General features: G+C 45.9%; 1 protein-coding gene across 2 annotated transcripts in view; it reads left to right on the top strand.

Moving 5' to 3' along the window:
• Window positions 1–19,723, top strand: part of Fbxo36 (F-box protein 36) — a 70,834-nt gene extending 51,111 nt beyond the window's left edge. For both annotated transcript variants that reach the window (XM_041650045.1, XM_041650046.1), the window contains exons 3-4: window positions 10,672–10,844; window positions 19,260–19,723. In XM_041650045.1, coding sequence (XP_041505979.1) covers window positions 10,672–10,844; window positions 19,260–19,448 — 362 coding nt within the window. In that variant the 3' untranslated portion in view covers window positions 19,449–19,723. The remainder of the gene's footprint in view (window positions 1–10,671; window positions 10,845–19,259) is intronic.
• The last annotated feature ends 2,747 nt before the right edge of the window (window positions 19,724–22,470 follow it).

Consider the following 22,470-nt stretch of genomic DNA (forward strand, 5'->3'; position numbering starts at 1 on the left):
ACTCACAGAGATCCAACAACTTCTGTCTTCCAAGTACTGGGATCAAAAGCTTGTATCACCATGGCCCAGCTAAAACAAGTCTTTCAAAATCTCTTTAGAATCAAAAAACTAAATTTGAGATAGTGTCTTCTGCATCTTCGCATTGTGTCATTTTCTGGGGAGATGCGAACAGATGTATGCTTGCCCCAGATAGTATAACAATAACAGACGTGATTCCACCCAAGTACGGCGAGAACACTGGGGTTAGTCACAGGCATCTGGGTGACTCAAAGGCAGCTGTGTCACTGAAAAGACCAGCCCTGAGTGGCTGATGACTCAGATGGCTTCGTCCGCACACACGTTGCAGGCAACCCGGTAGCCACTGCTGTTCATCTCTACCCTCCGGTCTTGGAGAACCATGCAGAAATACATCTCCCTCAGCAGGAGAGAAAGAGGCCACACATAGCAGGTCTGGGGGAGGGAGGATCATTCGGCCAGCTGGAGCCTCCGTGCTGCCACTAGCCAGCTGTTGTAACTACAGTGACAGCTCAGCCCCTTTGTGAGTCACTTTCCTTGTTCGGACTGGAGATAATCATGGCCACTTTATTCAGTCATCCTGAGCCTTCTGTGACTCGCTGGGCGTTATATGTAATCAGCTCTTAATTATCGTTTGCTGTATTGTTAAGCAGACAGCGTTCCACTGGACTTACTTTTCCGTCTCCTCTTGGTCATCTCCCTAAGATCCCCTCCATGGTTTTCTCATGCAGATATCCTGGTTCTGAGCATGTCACTCGTGCTGCCTGGACCTCTCAGTGCTACTTAGCAAGCAGGTGGTATTTCCTGTCATTTGACCTCAGTCTTAGTTTTTGTCCCTCACTGGCTTCTTAGGCTTCAAGTCAAGATGACTAGGAGTTCAAATCTGTGCCTTGCGCCTGTCTGTTTATGGTTATGCCCTGGGGGCTCTGGTTCAGACTCTAACTTTCAATGCCATCTATAGGGCTCAGTAGTGAGGAGCATCTCCTATTCTTGCAGGGGACCCAATTCCTGCTTCTGGCACCGTGGGCAGACACACACACACACACAAACCTCTTACTGGGTTGCCTCATCCAGCCTTGATGTGATGGTATATTCCCCCCTCCCCGCCCCCAAGACAGCGTTTCTCTGTAGCTTTGGAGCTCCACACACACACACACACACACACACACACACACACACACACACAAAACTATAATTTAAAAAATCTTCTAATCTCACCTTCCATGAGATGGTAGGTGGGAGGGGGTAACCTCAAGCCACAAATTCTGATGTTACTCTTTATGTCTCTTCCTATCAGTGTTGGGCCCTTCCCAATCACGATAATCTGGGCAGTGGCAGGCAGGTTCCAAGAAAACCGGTGCCCTTAACCTCTGTCTGAGCCATCTCTCCAGCCCCTTCTAGCTCTTTTAAGCCCTTGGATGACACAGTGACACAGTCCCAATCGCAACCTCAACCTCAGGAGACCCTGTTTCAAAAATGAACACAAAAGGTCTATTTTTTTCTGGGATGTCTCCACTGGCTTGCCCACTATTCAGTCTGCTGACACTGCCTTCTTAGCGAATGTTTCCTTCAACCACTAGATAGAAAATCACAGCCTTTCTCCAGAATGGCGTGTCTCCCATATACTCATTGTCAAATGAGACACCATGCATTCAGTTGTTTGTTTCTTGTCTATTTTATTGTGGTAGGAACTTGGCTTGTTGATGGGTCCTTGGTGCCACTTAGAACAATGATTGGTACACAGCTCGGTAAATAAATTATCATATGAATTATTTAAGAAAGTTCTTCCTTCCTTCCTTCCTTCCTTCCTTTCTTCTTTCCTTTCTTCCTTTTTTTTGGCAGGGTCTCTGTATGTAGTCTTGGCTGTCCTAAAACTAGCTATGTAGATCAGGTTGGTTTTGAACTCATAGATACCTGCTGCTGGCTCCTAAGCGTTTGGATTAAAGATATTCAAGAACATGCTTGATCTTATTTATATGTGTGTGTCTGCATATGGGTTTGTGTAAGTACAAGTAAAAGCTCCACCAAAGACCAGACTAGGCCTTCTGATCCCCAGTGCTAGAGTGAAATATTGTGGAATAAGTTAACTGAAGAGACCACTGGTCTCCACCAAACACTAGTAATATCTTGAGATAGCTTTTGAGGTATGGAGCAGAATTTCCTTCCCTCTCTACCACCTTTCTGCTCCTCACTTGCCCAATGTTCCCACCAGTGTATTTGATCACCAGTTGTGGTGGTGCACCCTGGTAGGATTTGCTGAAGGATGCAGAGCCAGGAGGTAGGAGGATCATGAGTTCGAGGTCAACCTGGGCTACGCATTTAAAAAAAAGAAAATGCCTAGATCTATGATTCCCTATGTCCTGTTACTCTAAAAGCTTAATGAAAATGTTATATTAGGAGCTGGAGAGATGGCTCAGAGGTTAAGAGCACCGGCTGCTTTCCCAGAAGTCCTGAGTTCAATTCCCAGCAACCACATGGTGGCTCACAAATATATATAATGACATCTGGTGCCATCTTTAGGTATGCAGGTGTACATGCAGGCAGAACACTTTATTATTTACATAATAAATAAATCTTTTTGTTCTTTGTTTGTTTGTTTTTTGAGACAGTGTTTGCCTGTGTAGCTTTGGAGTCTGTCGTGGAACTTGCTCTGTAGAACAGGCTGGCCTCAAACTCACAGAGATCTGCCTGCCTCTGCCTCCTGATTGCTGGAATTAAAGGTGTGTGCCCCCACCGCCTGGCTAATAAATCTTAAAAAAAAGATAGAAAGAAAGAAAGGAAAAAAGAGGAAGAAAAAGGGAAGAAAAGAAAAAGAAAATGTTATGTTAGAACACGGAATTTGGAGCGTCCCAAATCTGTCTTCCTTCAATGTGTTCACTCCTTTTTGGCTCCAGAATAAACTCTGACCTCCTTTGAGGTTGGAGTTGTGGTTTCACAAGAACAGGGTTACTGAAAGGAACCTCAGTGGCTCTGTCCCTGTACCTGAGAAGAACTGAGCAAGACGTGTGTTGCTGGAGAATTACGGTTCCTCTTGGCAGGCCTAGTTCTCTCTCTCTCTCTCTCTCTCTCTCTCTCTCTCTCTCTCTCTCTCTCTTTTTAAATATTGATTTATTATGTATACAATATTCTGCCTACACATATCCCTGCAGGCCAGAAGAGGGCACCAGACCTCATTACAGATAGTTGTGAGCCACCATGTGGTTGCTGGGAATTGAACTCAGGACCTTTGGAAGAGCAGGCAATGCTCTTAACCGCTGAGCCATCTCTCCACCCAGGCAGACCTAGTCTTATTGATGAAAGAATTTTAAAAGATGGACTCTGAAGGAAACTCAAGAACCATTTTATTAGGGTTTGGGAGGAAAATCACAGGGCAGAAGAGCTGTATATCCTGGCAATGGACAGGAGGAAGGAGATGGAGAAACCAGGGTTTGAGTTAGGGTTCAGTAGAGCAGGTAGCTGGGGCTGAGGTGATGTCTCTGCTGTTAAGAGCACTGGCTTCTCTTTCAGAGAACTTGGCTTTGATTCCCAGCACCTTGAGGCTGTTCATAACCCAGTGTAACTCCAGTTCCAGGGCACCGAATGCCCTCTTCTGGTCTCTGTGGGCACTGCCTGCACATGGTGCAGAGACATACATAAAAAATAAAAACAAAAGAGAGCATGCGTGGCAGCACACACCTTTAATTCCAGAGAGGCAGAGGCAGGCAGATCTCTGTCGCATGGGCTACAAATCGAGTTCCCAAACAGCCAGAGGTTCACAGAGAAATCCTGTCTCCAAAAACAGAGGTGGGGGGCTGCTAACACCTGTAAAACTGAAGGTGGGAATGAGAAGGACCCTTGTCACAGCAAACATACTTAGTATCCAAAGAAGAGAAAGAAAAAGGAAAAAAGTATGCTTCTCAGTTAGAACTCAGAAATAAGGGAGTGGACGATAGTATGTAGTGTTCTAATCATTGGGATGGGACAGATTAGGACTAAGATTCTATCCTTATGACCAGGAGGAAATGGCTTTTCCTTCATGGGCCTCAACAAATTTCTGAGATATCTCATTGTAAGTGTTAGGTGGGGTAAAAAAATAGTCCTGAGGGAGGGGTCCAGTAATCTGGCCTCCATCCCTCTTGGTGCTTGTTCAGATGTCTAAATTTGGGCATATGGCTGCCAGAGTCCAGGCTGGGACCCTAAAATCTCCAGTTCCACAAAGGGAAATTCTTCAGGCTATTATTAGTGATCTATATCCAAACAGGTGTTTCCAGGCTTTTGACCTTTAAAAAAATACTTATTCATGTTTGCATATGTGCTTGATTGAATGTGTGTGCACTCATGCCAGGCTGCACACGTGGAGGCCAGAGCCGGTTCTCACTTTCTACGGTGTAGGTCCTGAGCTAGAAGTCAGGCTGTCAGCTGTGGTCTTTAGTCCTTTTGCCCTCTGAGCCCCCTGCACACTCTTCTTGTCCTCTTATTAAAAGGGTTGACATAAGGGTTCACACAGGTTTGCAAACATAGCAAGGAAACTTGATTTAAAGGCAAAAGAAGAGGCTGGGGGATGGCACAGCAGTTACGAGTGCTTCTGTTCTGCCAGAGGACTGAGTTTGCCATCCAGCACCCATAGGGGGTGATTTACAACCACCTTTAACTTCGGCTCCATCGGATCCTACACACTATTGTGGCATCTGTAGACATCCCATCCTGGGCATGTATGTACACACGTGTGTGCACTCGTGCACATAACACACACACACACACCACACACCACACACACACACACACACCACACACACACCACACACACACACACACACACACACACACACACCACACACACTCCAAAGCAATAGTAAAGATCAGAAACACAGGCTGAAGAAATAGTACAGCACCCACAAGGTGGCCCACAGCCATCCTTAAGTCCAATTTCGGGGGGCCTGCTGCTTTCTGGATTTTGTGGGCACCAGACAAGCACGTGGCACACATGTATGTGGTGTGCATGTAAACACTCATACACATAAAAAGAAGTCAGAAGCCTACTGTCAAGATTGACACTGGAGGCACGCAAGAGCTCGGATTATTGTTTGTGTCTCCTCTTATGGGGTTCAAAAGAAAGAAGAGTATGGTTAATAGTGGATGGTTCACTGTTTTGACAGATTAGGTCATGTAATCACGTATCTGCTGAAAATGTTCCTTCCCATAATGCTGCTGATTTGAATGATATGCATTTTATAATTTTAATTTTGCATAGGCAAGCATAAGATGGTAAATAATGAATTCTCCCTCAAAGTTTATCTGAGGACACACATTTGCCTTATGGGTCAGGCACCCAGAACCAGCTCATGCTGGATTGGCCTCTCTATCTTGGGATCAGCATGCATTGGGGATACTGTTGAGCACAGACTGTCCAAGTATGCTGGTTGTCAAAGGAGGAGACTATTCCATTGTTCAGAGAGGAGTACATGCAGCCAGATGTAGGCGGGGCCTGAGGATGTCAGGTGCTTTGTTTGGAGGGAGCAGTGTGTGTGTGTGGTATGTGCAAGTGAAGGAGTGTGTTATTAGAATAGAAGAGGGTAGAATGGTGGCACACACCTTTAATCCCAGCGCTTGGAAGGCCAAGGCAGGCAAACTTCTGTGAGTTCCAGGCCAACCTGATGTACATAGTGAGTTCTAGGACAGCCAGGGCTCTGTAGAGAGACCTTGTCACAAAATTATCCAAAGCAAAACACATTTCCATTCTTTGGTTATTCAGAGAGCTCAGGAGTGAGAGGGATCTTTTCTATTTTTCTAAATAAAAATTTAAAAATGTTTATTACAGTGTGTGTGTGTGTGTGTGTGTGTGTGTGTGTGTGTGCCTGCAGCACACATACCACAGTAACTGCACAAGTTCTAAGGTCAGAGGACAGTTGGAAGGAACTGGCTCCCTCTTTTCATCATGTGGGTCCCAGGAACTGAACTCAGCCGTTGCCTTATCTGCTTCACCATCTTGCCAGTGTTGGATCCAAAGCCCCCTTACCCCCAGCTACCCGTAATAATTCGAATGACTTGTCCACCCCTCGCTCCCTTGAGCTGCCTCGCTGTCCTTGCTATTTTTCTGCTGTCTCCCTTGTGCTTTCTCATCTCCCACACCAAACTTCATCTCCTGCCATCTCCACTGCAGCTTTCCTAGCCCTGGCCATGTCCAGTCTGCTGCTTCGCTCAGCTATGGAGTCTGCGAGACGCCTCTGGATCTTTTCTCTCGTAACTACAATAAAAACCCTTTCCAGCCGGGCGGTAGTGGCACACGCCTTTAATCCCAGCACTCGGGAGGCAGAGGCAGGTGGATCTCTGTGAGTTCAAGGCTAGCCTGGTCTACAAGAACTAGTTCCAGGACAGGAACCAAAAAGCTACAGAGAAACCCTGTTTCGAAAATTAAAAAAAAAAAAAAAAAACCCTTCCCCCTAATGGGGAGGTCATGTCTGCAGTTTCTTTTTTTTTTAAATTATTTATTTATTTATTATTTATTTATTATGTATACAATAGTCTATCTGTGTGTATGCCGAAGGCCAGAAGAGGGCACCAGACCTTATTACAGATGGTTGTGAGCCACCATGTGGCTGCTGGGAATTGAACTCAGGACCTTTGGAAGAGCAGGCAATGCTCTTAACCTCTGAGCCATCTCTCCAGCCCTCTTTTTTATTTATTTATTTATTTTTTGATACAGGGTTTCTGTGCCCCCTTGAATACAACTGGCCCATCATTTTTGCTTCTACAGTGAATTTATGTTTATGTCAAGCATTCCATTAGTCTATTGTCTGTGAGATAAAATTTCCTTTGCAAGTAACTAAAACGTCTAAGAATACAAGGCAGCGAGCTCTGGGCATGTGTCTCATGCCTTGAATCCCAGTGCTAGAAAGGCAGAAGAAAATAGATCTCAGTGAGTTCGAGGCTGGCTGATCTTGATCTGCAAAGGTAGTTCCAGGCTAGACAAGGCTACATAAACAAACCCTGTTTCAACCTTAAAAAAGAAAATAAATATACAAAGCAAAGCCACAATGGTTTTCATTCATCTGTTAATGCTGTTTATCATCACTTTATAGTTGTTAAATTATGTAAAGGTGGGGATGAAAAAAGGTAGAGAGAAAGGAATTCTAATAAGAAAAAATAATCAGAGTCAACTGAACTCACCATCCTGTGCCTCAGATCATCTGGGAGCGGGAGGGATGCATACAGACCTTGCTGTCCATCACAGGGGCAGACCCCGGGAACTGAGTCTTTCAAGTGAGAAAGCCCTCAGGCTAGAGAGCCCCAGTGGAATCAGCCTCCTCAATCCTTTCCTCATTAGCATTTTTATAGAGAAGAACCAAGAAATCAATTCAAGGTTCAGGCTTATCCTTCTGTCCAGGTGGCTTTTGTCTCTGAGGTCCCCTCCCCCTCTTATCTTTCTGTCACTCTGAGCATAGCTGGGGAGTTTGTGGGCACCAAAACCAGGCGCTTGCATTCTCCTTTAAATTTATTTTTTAAAGATTTATGGATTTATTGCTTTTTGATTTTGTTTTGTTTGGAAACAGGGTCTCTCTATGTAGCCTTGGCTGACTTGGAACTTTCTATATAGACCAGGCTGGCCTCGAACTCATACAGATTCACCTGCCTCTCCTCCTACTGGGGTTAAAGCTTATGCCACTGCAAGCAAGTAAATATTTATTTTTATTATTTTATTTATGAGTATATCATGGTGTCTGTCTGTATGAATGGAGGCTACATGTGTGTGGGTAACAAAGGAGGTAGAAGGGGGCTTTGGATCCCTTGGAGTTGGATCCCTGTAGCTGCCTGATAGTACTGGGAACTGAATTCAGGTCTCCTAGAAGACCAGCAAATTGTTTTGACTGTTGAGCTATTGCTCCAGCCTTCGCTACTTCTCTAAAATAGTTTTTTGGGTTTTGTTTTGTTTTGTTTTACAATATTTTACGTGTGCATGTGCATTTTGTATGTAGCAGGGGGAGGGTTTGCAATTTTTAGTTTCTGAGGACTCTGTGTAACAGCTCTGACTGTTCTGGAACTTGCTTTGTAGACCAGACTAGCCTCAAGAGATCTGCCTACCTCTGCCTGCTGAGTACTAGGCCACTATTACCACCACAGTGGGGTTTGCAGACTTTTAAATCCACTGAATCAGGGTTTCACAGAGATCCGCCTGCCTCTGCCCCCCAAGTGCTAGGATTAAAGGTGTGCGCCACCACCGCCAGACTAAGTTCACTGATCCTTGGCAGCCCTTCCAGATCCTTTCTTTCTGTTGTCAGGGAGAATTCTTGAGAAGAAGCTCCTAAAGACACTAGTTGATTAGAGCTACACAGGCTAGCCTGAAACTCAGGATTCTCAGGCCTCTGCCTCTTTTTGTTTGTTTGTTTTTCAAGACTGGGTTTCTCTGTATAACAGTATTGGTTGTTCTAGAACTCAATTTTGCAGACCAGGCTGGCCCCGAACTCACAGATATCTGCCTGCCTCTGCCTCCCAGGTGCCAGGATTAAAGGTATGCACTACCACCTCCCGGCTATACCTCTGCCTCTTTAGTGCTGGAATTGCAAGTGTGAGCCACTTAAAGAAACCCAGCCCTTTTTTCTTTTTAATGTTGAATTCTCTGCCTAGAGAGGTTCCTGCCATCATTTGCTCAGCATACAGCCTATGTGGAAGTGTGGGGACAAACTTCCACAATACCCATGCTTCGCCTCTCCATGTAATGATGATGGATTTGGGGAAAAGACAGTTCTGAAAACTATCATGGGTTGTGGGGGGGCCGATGGGCTTGGTGACAGGGCCCCCCACAGACAGACTGTTGGTGTTATGTTGAATTAAGAGCGGCTGGGCTGCATCCCCGGCACCCGGCCACCCATACGGCTAGCTTTACCCGAAATAATTACACGGAAACTGTATTCTTTTAAACACCACTTGGCCCATTTCTATCTAGCCTCTTCTTGGCTAACTCTTGCACCTGGACTAGCCCATTTCTAATAATCTGCTGTAGCCCACGAGCTGGCTTACCAGGAATGATCTTAACCTGTGTCTGCCTGGAGTGGGAGAATCATGGCGACTCCCTGACTCAGTTTCTTTCTCCCAGCATTCTGTTCTGTTTACCCCACCTACCTATGTTTTAACCTATGAGGGCCAAGCAGTTTCTTTATTACTTAACCAATGAAATCAACAGATTGATATATGACACTCCCACATCAGTGTTATTCTTAAAATGATCCACGGGCGGGCTGGCGGAGCCCGCCGTGCGACAAGCGGCTACAGTTTCCCACCAGCAGGAGGGCACGCGCCACACGGGCGGTGGTGGCAGGTAACAGACACATAAACACAAAAGATAGGCATAAAGGTAAAATATTTATTACAGGAGAGAGGGAGAGAGAGAGGGAGAGAAAGAGAGAGAGAGAGAGAGAGAGAGAGAGAGAGAGAAGATAAAAGGGGAGAAAGATAGAACAAGTGCACACGCCAAGAAAGCAGAAAAGGAAGGGGGCAAGATGGCAGGCAGGTCAGAGGTAATGGGAGTGGGCGTGGCTTGTCCCTTAAAGTGACAGGGAAGCACAGGAGTTGGTCTGTCAGTTTTACAATAAAGCTTGTTTTTCTCCCTCAGCTCCTCCATCTTTCAGGTCTTTGATAGTGACAATAGCCAGATTTGAATATAAGGCACATATATACATATTTCTTAAGGAAGAGGGTGTTTGGGGGAGCCAGCCAGCCTGCTGACACTGGCACTAGCCGCTACACAGTTGCAAGCCCCTTTATTTCTCATCCCTGATGTTTCCAATCTTATTGTTTAAACATCTTAGTTATGTATGTTAATGTAGTATGTGTGTGTGCCACAGCATGAATCATGTGTGTGGAAGTCAAAGGATAACTCGCAGGAGTTAGTTCTCTATTTCCACACTAAATGGGTCCTGGGATCAGACTCAGGTTGTTGGGCTTGAGAGCCTTTACCCATCAGGCCATCTCACAGGTCCTTCCTTTTTTATTTTTGAGACAGGGTCTCACTATGTATCCCTGATTTTCCTGTGTTTTACTGTATGGACCAGGCTGGCGTCATAGAGATCCATTTGCCTCTGCCTCGCAAGTGCTTAAAGGTGTGTGCCACCACCACCTGGCAGACCTTCCCTTCACATTGTATCCATATCCTCCTGGCACAACTAGGGAGGTGATCATGCTCTTTGTCTGTTCCGCCCACTCAGTGGTGGGTGACAACCTCCCTCATCTGTCTCTAGCTGATTCTCTGTTAGCTGTTAGCCAGGGTGAGCATCACCTGTCACGCCCACCTCCATATGTTTCTAGTCTGACCCTTGGAGGGGTGCTGCTGGTCATCAGACCCATTCTCTTTGTTCTCACTTATTTGTATTCATGACAGACTCACCATTTTGCTACACCAGAGAGCCATCTCATCAACTGACAACAAACGTCTCCAAAAATCCACTCCTTTAGTGCCACAAACAGCTTGGTGAGCATAGGAATGACTGGTTTTCTCTGTGTAGCCCCGGCTGTCCTGGAATTCTCTCTGGAGACCTAGCTGGCCTCTGCCTCCTGAGTGCAGGGATTATAGGTGTGTGCCAGCACCACATGGCTTCTAGACCTTTTTTTTTTTCTTATTGTTGATGGTGTTCATGGGGCTGAATGAGGTAACTGGCAACCGTTGGTTTGTGGTTTGGCTTACAGTACAAATCGCCTTAGTATTTGGTGCAAGAGTATTAGACTATGTCTTCAACCTGTGCCAAGGTAAATTTGACTACCTGGAGCGGCTGTCGGACAAACTGCTACTGAAGATCATCTGCTATCTGGACCTCGAGGACATTGCCAGGCTCTCGCAGACATCCAGCAGGTTTGCCAAGGTAACAGTCCCCGCTGCTGTGTTGGCTGCACCAGCAGCACCAAGAGCCCTCCCACTAACCTCATGGAATCCGTATTGCTCTTTTTCCTTATTTATTTAGGTTTTTGTTATTTTATTGCTTGATTGATCTATCTATTTAATGTAGATGGACATTCGCCTGCATGGGTGCATACTGTGTGCATGCAGTGCCCATGGAGGCCAGAAGAGGGCACCTGATCCCCTGGAACTAAAATTAGAGGCAGCTGTGAACGGCCATGCCATGTGATGTGCTGGGAACAGAACCTAGGTCCTCTGCAAGAGCAGTCAGTGCTCTTAACTGCTGAGCCATCTCTCCAGACCCTGAGTACCTTTCTGCTTATCTATCTATCTATCTATCTATCTATCTATCTATCTATCTATCATCTATCTATCCATTTATCAAAATAAGGATTTATGTAGTATATGCTAGCCTTGAACTTCTTTTTCTTTTCTTTCCCCTTTTTCCTTTCTCTCTCTCTCTTCCTTCCTTCTCCCTTCCTTTCTCTCTCTCTCTCTCTCTCTCTCTCTCTTTCTCTCTCTCTCTTTCTTGTTGTTGTTTGGTTTGATTTTTCAAGACAGGATTTCTCTGTATAGCCCTGGAATTCACTCTACAGGTCAGGGTGCCTCTGCCTTACAAATGCTGCGCTTAAAGGCGTGTGGCACACCCAGTTTAGCCTTGAACTTCAAATCTTCCTGTTTTTACCTCCCAAACATTGTGATCATAGGTTATGTCACCATGACCAGTTTATTTTTTCTTTGAGATAGCTGAGACAGTATATCTGCAATCTTGCCTCAGCCTCCCAAATTCTGGGATCGTAGATGTGACCTCACAGTGCCTAGTCTACTTGTGTTTAATGTCCACAGCTATTGGTTGAGTCCTGCCTCTGTGACAGACAGAAGCAACCAAGATGACATTATTCCCACACTAAAGGAACTTACTCTCAGATATCAGGTTGCTACACAGATACAGGTTGTGGTATAATGTGATGGGTTTGATAAAAAGAAGTGGGCAAGGTACAAGGACTGGGTGTTGAGTGGTTTCCTGTGCCTGGCTTCTTAGAAGTGGGTCACTCTATCTGCATTTTGAGTGCAAAATAGGGGACATTTGGGGCTGGAGAGATGGCTCAGCGGTTAAGAGCATTGCCTGCTCTTCCAAAGGTCCTGATTTCAATTCCCAGCAACCACATGGTGGCTCACAACCATCTGTAATGAGGTCTGGTGCCCTCTTCTGGCCAGCAGACATACACACAGACAGAATATTATATACATAATAAATAAATAAAAAAAAATAGGGGACATTTGTTGTAGGTTGAGTGGTGGGCAGCATCCCGCCACCCAGCTAGCTTAACTCCCGAAATAACCACATAGAAACTGTATTAATTAAAACACTGCCTGGCCCATTATCTTTAACCTCTTATTGGCTAACTCTCACATATTAGTTTAACCCATCTCCATTAATGTGTATTGCTTTTTGACTGTTGGCTTACCGGCATGAGTCTAACCAGCCAGCATCCATCTCGGGCAGGAGAACAATGGCATCCACCACACTGCCTTTTTCCTCCCAGAATTCTGTTTTGTCTTCCCTGCCTACCTGAGTTCCACCCTATCAACTAGGCCAAGGCAGCTTCTTTAATAACCAATGAAAGCAACACAAATACAGAAGGGCCTCCTACACCAGGCATTCAAGACAGGGAATCTTCCAAGCCAAGGAACAGAGGTAGAGGCAGCATGGTGGCACTCAAGGATGAGCCGAGAGTATCTCGGTTAGGAGTATGCACTGCCAGCTGGTGGCACACTCTCTTAGGAGGCATCGGCAGGTGAGTTTGAGGCTAGGCTGGTATACACCAGTCAGTGTTACACAGTAAGACCCTGCAGTAGAAATGAGTTCTGCCTCCAGCCCATGTCAGGAGGCTTGCCAACTAACACCCTTTCCTGGCTTCTTCACGTACCTGAACTCACATGTACACACATACACGTAAATCAAAATAAATCTTTTTAAAAACTGTTTGCTGGGCATTGGTGCATACCTTTAATTCCAGCACTCAGAAGGCAGAGGCAGGTGGATCTCTGTGTGTTTGAGGCTTGCCTGGTCTACAGAGTGGGTTCCAGGGCAGCCAGGGCTACAGTCTAAAAAAAAAGAAAGAAAGAAAACCTAAACAAACACAAAAAAAAACCCAGAAAACCAAACCAACCAACCAAACTCAAGGAGTAACTGACCTATACCCATTTCAACATGGGCAGTTTTGGTGGTCCTGTGTTCCTGTCCTCCCACCCCAGGCTGATCAGGGAAACTCTGACCCTTGGTACTCTCAAGCCTTAGCAGCACGTGCTGAGGCAATAATGCCAAGTTCAGCCTGTTAGGACAGGGCCCGGTTTCCTGCCTCCTCAACCATCCCTGCAGTGTTTAAGTGTCTGTGTCCCACAGGCAAACACATTAGAATGTGACATTGCACCCTCATTTTGGCTCAGCTAGAGTGCGTTGCTGGCACTCGAAGAACCTTGGCTGGCTCAATATTCAGCTGTGAAGTCATGGAGGAACATCCACATAAAAGAACAGGTTTTCCCAGGTGGTTCAAAGGACACTGTTACCCAAAGAGTCAACAGTCCCTCCCCCAACAATAACACAGTAAAATGTCTTCACGATTAGAATTCATTTTCAGTAATATAATTTATTGGGGTGCAGAATTCATTTATTTCTATTTATTTTTGAGACCAGATCCCATCATGAGTTAAGTTGCTGGGGAACTCACTGTGTAACTGAGGCATGGTCCTCTTTCCTCAGAACCCCAGGTGCTGGACTTGTAGGTGTGTGTTGTCACATCTGGCTTAGCCCCCCCCCCCCTCCAGCCCCAACCACCTTCCCAGCCAGGCTTTCCCAGCTCGGCTCTCCCAGAACTTGCTGCGTGCACTGTCATTGTGGGAGTGCACCCAGTGGCAGCCGGCTATGGGGTGGTCCCTTGCCGACCCCACCCAATATTTTGTTCTTTATATGAATTTATTTATTTTGAGAGAAAGTCTTATTATGTAGCCTTGGCTGGCTTGGAACTCATAGATATCCCCCTGCCTCTGCTAGAATTAAAGGTATGTGACTTCACCCCCTGCCAGGCATTCATACTTTAAGGAGAATGTTGAAGTAACCAAAACCCAGTGGTAGGGACCTATGAAAGCTTCTGCCAGGGCCTGGATTTGTTTCCTCCCCTCCATACAGGGGCTCAGCAGGATCTGACATCTGGTGCTCTCTCTCCTCACACTGGGTGTGCACTACTTCCCATCCAGCTCTCAGGCACCGATTCTCTCATCCTCACCGACCTGCCATTATTGCCGCACAGTTTTGAATTTGCACTGAGTCCTGTCCCCAGAGCCTGACAGTCAGGCTGTCCTTAGTGGTTGGTGTGTGCACATGGGTACACGTGTGTGCATGGGTACACGTGCCATGATGCGTGTATGGAGACAGATGACAACGCTGTGGGGTCAGTTCTCATCTTCCATCTTTATGTGTGTCCTGGAGGTTGAACTTGGGTTGCCAGGATTGCGTGGCAAGTGCCTTTATCTACTTTGCCATCTCCTCAGTCCTTTTTAAAACTCACAGGGTAACCATGAATGACCTTAAATTTCTGATCCTCAGAAGTCCTGGGGGTACAGGCATGTGCCACCATACCCAATTTACGAAGTGCAGTGGATTGACTCTAGGCCCTAATGCCTCCTGGGTAAGTAAGTACTCTGCCACCTGAGTTACAGCCTCAACTTTTTTTTTTTTTTTTTTTTTGAGACAGGGTCTCATTATGGAGCTTTGTTTGGCTTTATGTGGATTAGGCTAACCTCAAACTCACAGAGATCTGCCTGCACCTTTCTCCCAAGTGCTAGGATGGAAGGTCTGCACCATCGTGCCCGTCTTTTAAAATTACATTTATTTTCTTTATTTCTGTGTGTGTTCACACACACTTGTGTGCCACAACATTAGTGTAGGGGTCAGTGGACAAACTATAAGAACTGATTCTCTTCTGTTTTGTGGGTTCTGGGGAATCAAACTCAAGTTCTAAGGTCTGGCCTTCACCTACCCAGCCATTTTGTCAGCTCCTCAGATTTTTAAGTACCCCTGCACACGCGCGCGCGTGCACACACACACACACACACACACACACACACACTTAACATCCTAGTGTTTTTGCATGTGCATGTTCACTAGGGGTTGAACCCAGAGCTTTACATATACTGAAAGGTCCATACTGAAGCCAGGTGTGGTGGCTCACCTGTTGTTTACATACACTGAAAGGTCCACACTGAAGCCAGGTGTGGTGGCTCACCTGTTTTTTAGCCTTTGAGAGGCAAGGCAAGAGGACAGCTGTGAGCTTGAGACCACTCATCTAAACAGCGAGCTCTTGGCTAGTTAGAGCTACAGTGAGGCCCACATGTGGCATTTGTACTAGTGTGTTCTACATTCCTTAACTTTCATCCCTATCAAACTGAAGACTCTTATCACGTAAGTTTGTATGTCTTCTCTGATAGAGTGCCTAGCCTGGGTCAGCTCCAAGGGTATGGCGTTTTATTTTATAGAGGATATGCCTTAGTAAAGAAGGGTCTGGAGCTGGAGAGATGGCTTGGTGGCTAAGAGGGCTTGCTGCAGCCTGGTGGTGGTGGTGCACACCTTTAATTCCAGCACTGGGAGGCAGAAGCAGCCGGATTTCTGTTAGTTTGAGGCCAGTCTGGTCTACAAGAGCTAGTTGCCGGACAGGCTCCAAAGCTACAGAGAAACCCTGTCTCGAAAAACCATAAACAAACAAATAAATAAAGGCTTGCTACTTTTCTAGAAGACTTGTTTGGGTACAGCTTTCATGTCACAACTACCTGTAACTCCAGTTTCAAATCCTTTTGTTTTGTTTTTCAAGCCAGGGTTTCTCTGTGTAGCTCTGATTGTCCTGGAATTCACTTTCTCCAGACTGACCTCAAACTCAAAGATCCATCTGCCTCTGCCTCCCAAGTGCTGGATTAAATATGTGTACCACTACTGCCAGGCTTCAGCTCCAGGAGATCCAGCATCTCCTTCTGACCTTTGAGAAACCATCACCCAAGTAGCATATGCACACAGATACAAAATAAAAGTAATTCTTAGGGCTGGAGAGATGGCTCAGCAGATAAGAGCACTGGCTGCTCTTCCAGAGGACCTGAGTTCAATTCCTAACAACCACATAGTGGCTCACAACCATCTATAAGAGGATCTGATGCCCTCTTCTGACCTGCAGGGATATATACATGCAGAGCACACAAAATATAAATACATTTTTAGAAACTTATTTATTTATTTATTATGTAGATAATATTCTGTCTGTGGGTATGCCTGCAGACCAGAAGAGGGCACCAGACCCCATCACAAATGGTTGTGAGCCTCCATGTGGTTGCTGGGAATTGAACTCGGGACCTCTGGAAGAGCAGGCAATACTCTTAACCTCTGAGCCATCTCTCCAGCCCCCATTTTTAGAAACTTTTAAAACATTATAAAAATAATCTTAAAGCAGGGGCTATATCAATTTGTTCCTGTTTTTGAAATAATGATTTTCAGTTGAGGATCTGGTGGGCTCAATGCTGGATTTTTTGGTGTAAACAAATGAAGATGCATCCTCCAAGCTTGGCTGACTGGAGGGCACCCTGCAGCTCTTGGATGCCAGAAAGGCAGAGTTCTACACTTGTCAGATGGAGGGCCAGTCCTGAACTGAAGGAAGTTCCCAAGATATGCAGTCACAGGGTCACCTGCCTGGGAGCCTGCTGACTGGCCTTAAGTCAGAACGTCTATGTTATCCTTTTCCTTCCAACTGCACCAGAATTGACCAAGTGTTTACAGAGGAGATGTTCAGACACACAGGAAAAGAACAGTGATGGTTGGGATGTGACTGTGACCGTGCTTTTTATGGCTTAGAAATAACTGAGGTTACTAAGCACGTTTGTTTGCACATGAGACCTGCCCCAGAAAAAAGCAACACCTGGGTGTGGTGTCTCACAATTGGGAGGCAGAGGCAGAGGCAGGAGGATCTCTGTAAGTTTGAGTCCAGCCTGGTCTACATAGTGAGTTCCAGGACAGCCAGGGCTATATAATGAGACCGTGTAACAAACAAATAAACAAACATCCCCAAACAAAACAAAGGACTCTTTACTCTCACATTTTAGCTGAGGAGGCAGATTTTTAATTTTTTAATTATTATTTCTTTTAAATTATGTGTGTATGTGTATAGGGTTGTGTGTGTATGTGTGTGTGTAGGTGTGTGTGTGTGTGTTTGTGTGTGTGCTATGTACAGCTACAACACAGATGTAAAGGTCAGAGGACATTTCACCAGAGTCATTTCTCACCTTCTACATGGATTCCAGGGATCAAAGCCAGCCTTGGGCTTTTCAGGCAAGCAATTTTAACTGCTGAGCCATCTCACTGGCCTACAGGGACATTTATTTTCCTTGATCCACAAACTCCCATTGAAGAGAATTCCCATCTCTAGACAAACAGGTAATGTACCTGGTGAACAGGTGAACACACAATTGTCAGGCCTCCCATTCTGTGGCAGGTTTGGGGATGCTGAGGGGACTTAGAATATGTGTGTGTGGTGTCTTGAAACAGAGTCTGACTGGTCAGCCCTCGTCGACCTGGAACATGCTCTGTAGACCAGGCTAGCCTCAAACTTGAAGACTTGACTTTTGCTATTCCTAGTTAGAATGTGTAACCCCTAGTAGAGGAATGTTGAAAATTGGGTAAGATAATGAATGACTTGTAAATCATAAAAGGGTTTTGGGGCTGGGGGTGGGGGCTCATGCCTGTATTCTGGAGGTTCAAGTAGGATTGTTGAGAAGTGGAGACCAAGGGTTCATTGTCTTTTTTTTTTTTTTTTTCTGAGAAAGGGGCTTCTCAGTAGCTATGGAGCCAGTCAGTCCTGGAACTCTCTCTGTAGTCCAGGCTGGCCTCAAACTCTCAGAGATCTGCCTGCACAAGACTCTGTCTTCAAAAAAATGGATGGTGTCACACATTTTTAATTCCAGCACTCAGGAATAGAGGCAAGAAGATCTCTGTGAGTTTGAGGCCAGCCTGGTCTATCAACAAGTTCTAGGCTAGGCAGGGTTATATAGCGAGACTCTGTTTAAAAACAAACAATGCACCTACAAAAATGTAGGGGACAAAATGCATGATTCATTGTCACTGCTTATCTTGCATTATGTGACCTATAATGGCTGTTCCGTTGCTGTCTATGTAGATAGGACTTTAAAACATCCATTTAAAGACCCAATCTCATGTAGTTCGGGTTGGCTTTGGATTCTCTGCCTCTGAGAATGACCCTGGACTTCTGAATGAATCCACCCATACCATCCTAGACCACAACATTGCTAGTACAGCCACCTCTGATGCTTCAGAGACTGACCATGACTTGTGTTGGGAAGGAGAGCAGTCAGCACTTCACCTCAACAGCCAACAGAGGCTAGCCTTCAACTTCTGATTCTCCTGCCTTCACCTCCTAAGCACCTCCACAGCTAATGCAGTGTTGGGGCCCAAAGCCCCAGCCTCATGCATACCAAACCAGCATTCTACCAACTAAGCCCTGGGTTTCACATATTTTTTTTGAAATAATTTTTTAAAAATTTTATGTGGATCAGTATTTTGCCTGTATGTATGCCTGTGTGAGGGTGTTGGATCATCTGGAACTGGAGTAAAAGTTGTGAGCTGCCATGTGGGTGCTGGGAATTGAACCTAGGTCCTCTGGAAGAGCAGTTAGTCCTCTTAACTGCTGAGCCATCTCTCTAGCCCCTGGGTTTCACATCTTAACTGAGTGCAGGACTTGTTTTGTCCCACTGACCCTCTGGGTATCTGTAGATACTTGTGTATCTGACAGGAAGAGTTTCTGGAGGCCAAGCATTTGTGGCTGCTGATATCACACAGTACCTCCCAGACAGCAGGCATCCCTTTAATAGTGACAGTGTGAACTAGTGTAGACAGAGGTTTTTGTTCTGCCTGGTCCTGCGGCCATTCAATCCCAAAGAAACATACAGAGGCTTATATTAATTATAAACTGTTTGGCCTATTAGCTCAGGCTTATTATTAACTAGCTCTTATAACTTAAATTAACCCATAATTCTTATCTATGTTTAGCCATGTGGAAGTACCTTTTCCTAGTGAGGCACTCTCATCTTGCTTCCTCTGTATCGGGATGGCTACTGTGTCTGCCTCTGCCTTTCCTCTTCCAGAATTCTCCTAGTCTGGTTGTCACACCTATACTTCCTGCCTGGCTACTGGCCAATCAGTATTTTATTAAACCTATATGAGTGACAAATCCTTACGTGTACAAGAGCATTATCCCACAGCAATGGGATGTGATATAAGCTAGTGGATGGTGTGCCTTAACCCACTTCTGGCTTTTTCCACCCGCAGCTGTGCAAGTCTGACTCACTGTGGGAGCAGATAGTTCAATCGGCCTGTGACACCATCACCCCTGACATGAGGGCCCTGGCGATGGATGTGGGCTGGAGACAGATGTTCTTCACCAACAAGATCCAGCTGCAGAGGCAGATCCGCAAGAAGAAGCAGAGACACGGAAAGCACAAGGAGAAGCATATTTAGGGGCCATGGTGCTTCTCTTCAGGCCCGGATCTTGTCCTAATGACAGCCATTGCTGATTTCAGGAATCACCTGAAAATCCCACTTTGAACACACATACAAATCCACCCAGTGCCTTGCTTGAGCAAACCACCCCTGTCCTGCTCAGGCCAACCCATGGCCCACATACCTAAGGCTACAAGACAGGAAGCCTCTCAGGCCACCACCTTCCCCAACCCCTGCTGCTCCTGAGGGAAAAGGCTTGTTGTGTATGAACTAACAATAAAGAGTTACTACCAGGCTTGTGTTTTTGTATATCAGACAGGGATCCCAAGCCGGACCTTTAGGATGAATAGCTTTGAACTTCTAACCCTCCTGCTTCCCTCTCTCCGCTCCTGGGATTATAGGCTTTCACCACCATGCCCAGTTCATAAGGTGCTGATCTGTGTGCCAGGTAAACCCTCTTCACCATCTCTCCTTCTCCCCCTCTGCTCACACAACACAGTGCTGGGGTTTTGTTAAAGAGAGGATTTCTCTGTGTAGCCCTGGCTGTCCTGGAACTTGCTCTGTAGAAGAGGCTGGCCTTGAACCCAGAAATCCACCCACCTCTGCCTCCTGAGTGCTGGGATTAAAGGTGTGTGCCACCACAGCCCAGCTGTTAAAATATCCATTCTATCTAGGCTTTCCAAAACAGCAGCTCAGCTTTTGATTTTTTTCCCCTTGGTGTTGTATTATGTGCTGTATTATCTGTGGGTGGCTGGGTGTACATGGAGGTGCAGGTGCCTTGGAGGCACCCCAGGAGAGTACAGCTGTTCTCTCAGTTCATCCAACAGAGTCTGTATTCAGTCACTGTCCTTGTGGGCCCAAGGTGTCATCCACCACACAAACAGCCCTGATCTGGCGCTGGAGGGTAGCTGAGAGAGCCCAGACACTCTGCAGGCAACCCTTACTCAGAGGATGTTACCACTCTTTAACAAACCAATCAGTTCTTAAGGGAGGACCACTGCTTTCTGAAGGGAATGTAGCCAGACTGATGGAGGAAGGTCATTGGCTAATAAAGGCACTGCCCTGGCCCATTTTATTGGTTAGAGGATAGGTGGGAGGAGTAAACAGAACAGAACGCTGGGAGGAAGAGGAAGTGAGCTCAGAGATTCCACAGCTCTCTCGGGAGCAGACGCCTGAGAGAGACGCCATGCTCCTGGCTCCTGGGCAGACACATGCTAAGAAGCTCCGACCCAGGATGGACATAGGCTAGAATCTTCCCGGTAAGCGCACCTTGGGGCGCAACACAGATGATTAGAAATGGGCTAAATTAATATGTGAGAATTAGCCTAGAAGAGAATGGGCCAAGCAGTGCTTAAAGGAATACAGTGTCCGTGTAATTATTTCGGGGCATAAGCTAGCCGGGCAGGCGGCTGGGGTGTTGGGGACGCAGCCCCGCCGCCCCTATTACTTCACCAGACAGCACTTCACAGCAGGGATTTTTGTTTGTTTGGGTACAGGGTTTCTCTGTGTAACAGCTCTGGCTCTCTGGGAACTCACTCCGTAGACCAGGCTGGCCTCAAACTCACAGAGATCTCCTTGCCCCTGACAGGCCACAAAGCTATAGAGAAACCCTGTCTCGAGAAAAACAAACCAAACAAAAAACAAAACAACAACAACAACAAAAAAACCCCAACCAACCAAATAAACAAAAAACAAAACTCACCAGCCACCTTTAAAGAGGACAACATTTATTTAGTTACAGGTAAACAAACACCACTTGGGTATGCAAAGGATAAATGAGAAAGCATAGGATGTGACCACACAGTTAATCAGCAGAGTATCTTCAGAACACTGCGGTGAGAACGGAGACAGGATCAGCAGAGTATCTTCAGAACACTGCGGTGAGAACGGAGACAGGAGCCGGGGTTTTGTTGTGGTTTTAGCAAGCAGGTCTTACTTCAGTTCTGCAGGGACCTCTGATTCAGGAGAAGCCACTGCACCCTCAAGTACAAGTAAATCCACAAATAGGACCGTGAGCATCTACCTGGATGCAGTTCTAGCTGGGTCAATGGGCAGAAAGTCCGTATCTATGATGCACAGCGAGCAATACAAGGATCCTCGATCATGGACCATAGCACCATTCAGCACACTGATCAGCCAGATCACTGCCTCCCGTTAACTGACGCTACAGACGATGAGAGCAGTGAAGTAGTGTAGTTTCAAAATTCATAACATGTTTAACCAGTCCTAATTGTATGGTAAATACCTATACACACGTGCATGTGTGTGCTTGTATGTATTTAACATGAAAATAAATATCACTGTTTCAGTTTTAAAGATTGTTATTTATTTATTTTTGAGACAGAGTCTCACTCTGTCCCTCAGGCTGTCCTGGAATTCACTCTGTAGACCAGGCTAGCCTTGAACTCTTCCTGCCTCTGCCTCCCAAGGGCTGGGATTAAAAGTATGCACCACCATGCCTGGCTAATATTACCTTTATTAAAACATCAAGTTGTGCTATAGGTATGATGATAACAAACAGGTCTTTGGCCAGGGGTGGAGGTAGAGACAGAGGGGCAGAGGAATGCAAGTCTTAAAGATTTCAAGGCCAGCCTGGTCTACATAGTAAAATCCTGTCTCACACAAAACAAAACAAAACAAAACAAAACAAAACAAAACAAAACAACACACAAACCTGTCTTTGAGTTAAGCCAAATGGAACACGGCATCTAAATTATCCTCAATCTAACTTCCAGGCAATGCTCACATTGGGAAGTTAGATTGATGATAAGTTAGATTGATGGGAATAGCAAGGGTGTGCACCAAGGCCAGCTGGCCTGGGTCTGAAAAAGCATGGGATAAAACCAGACTTGCTGAACATAGCGGACAATGAGGACTACTGAGAACTCAAGAACAATGGCAGTGGGTTTTGATCCTACTGCACATACTGGCTTTGGGGGAGCCTGGGCAGTTTGGATGCTCACCTTACTAGACCTGGATGGAGGTGGGTGGTCCTTGGACTTCCCACAGGTCAGGGAACCCTGATTGCTCTTTGGGCTGA

This window comes from Microtus oregoni, unplaced genomic scaffold (genome assembly GCF_018167655.1).
Source record: "Microtus oregoni isolate MIOR12 unplaced genomic scaffold, Mior012 000004F_ref0000308, whole genome shotgun sequence".
NCBI classification, from domain to species: Eukaryota; Metazoa; Chordata; class Mammalia; order Rodentia; family Cricetidae; genus Microtus; species Microtus oregoni.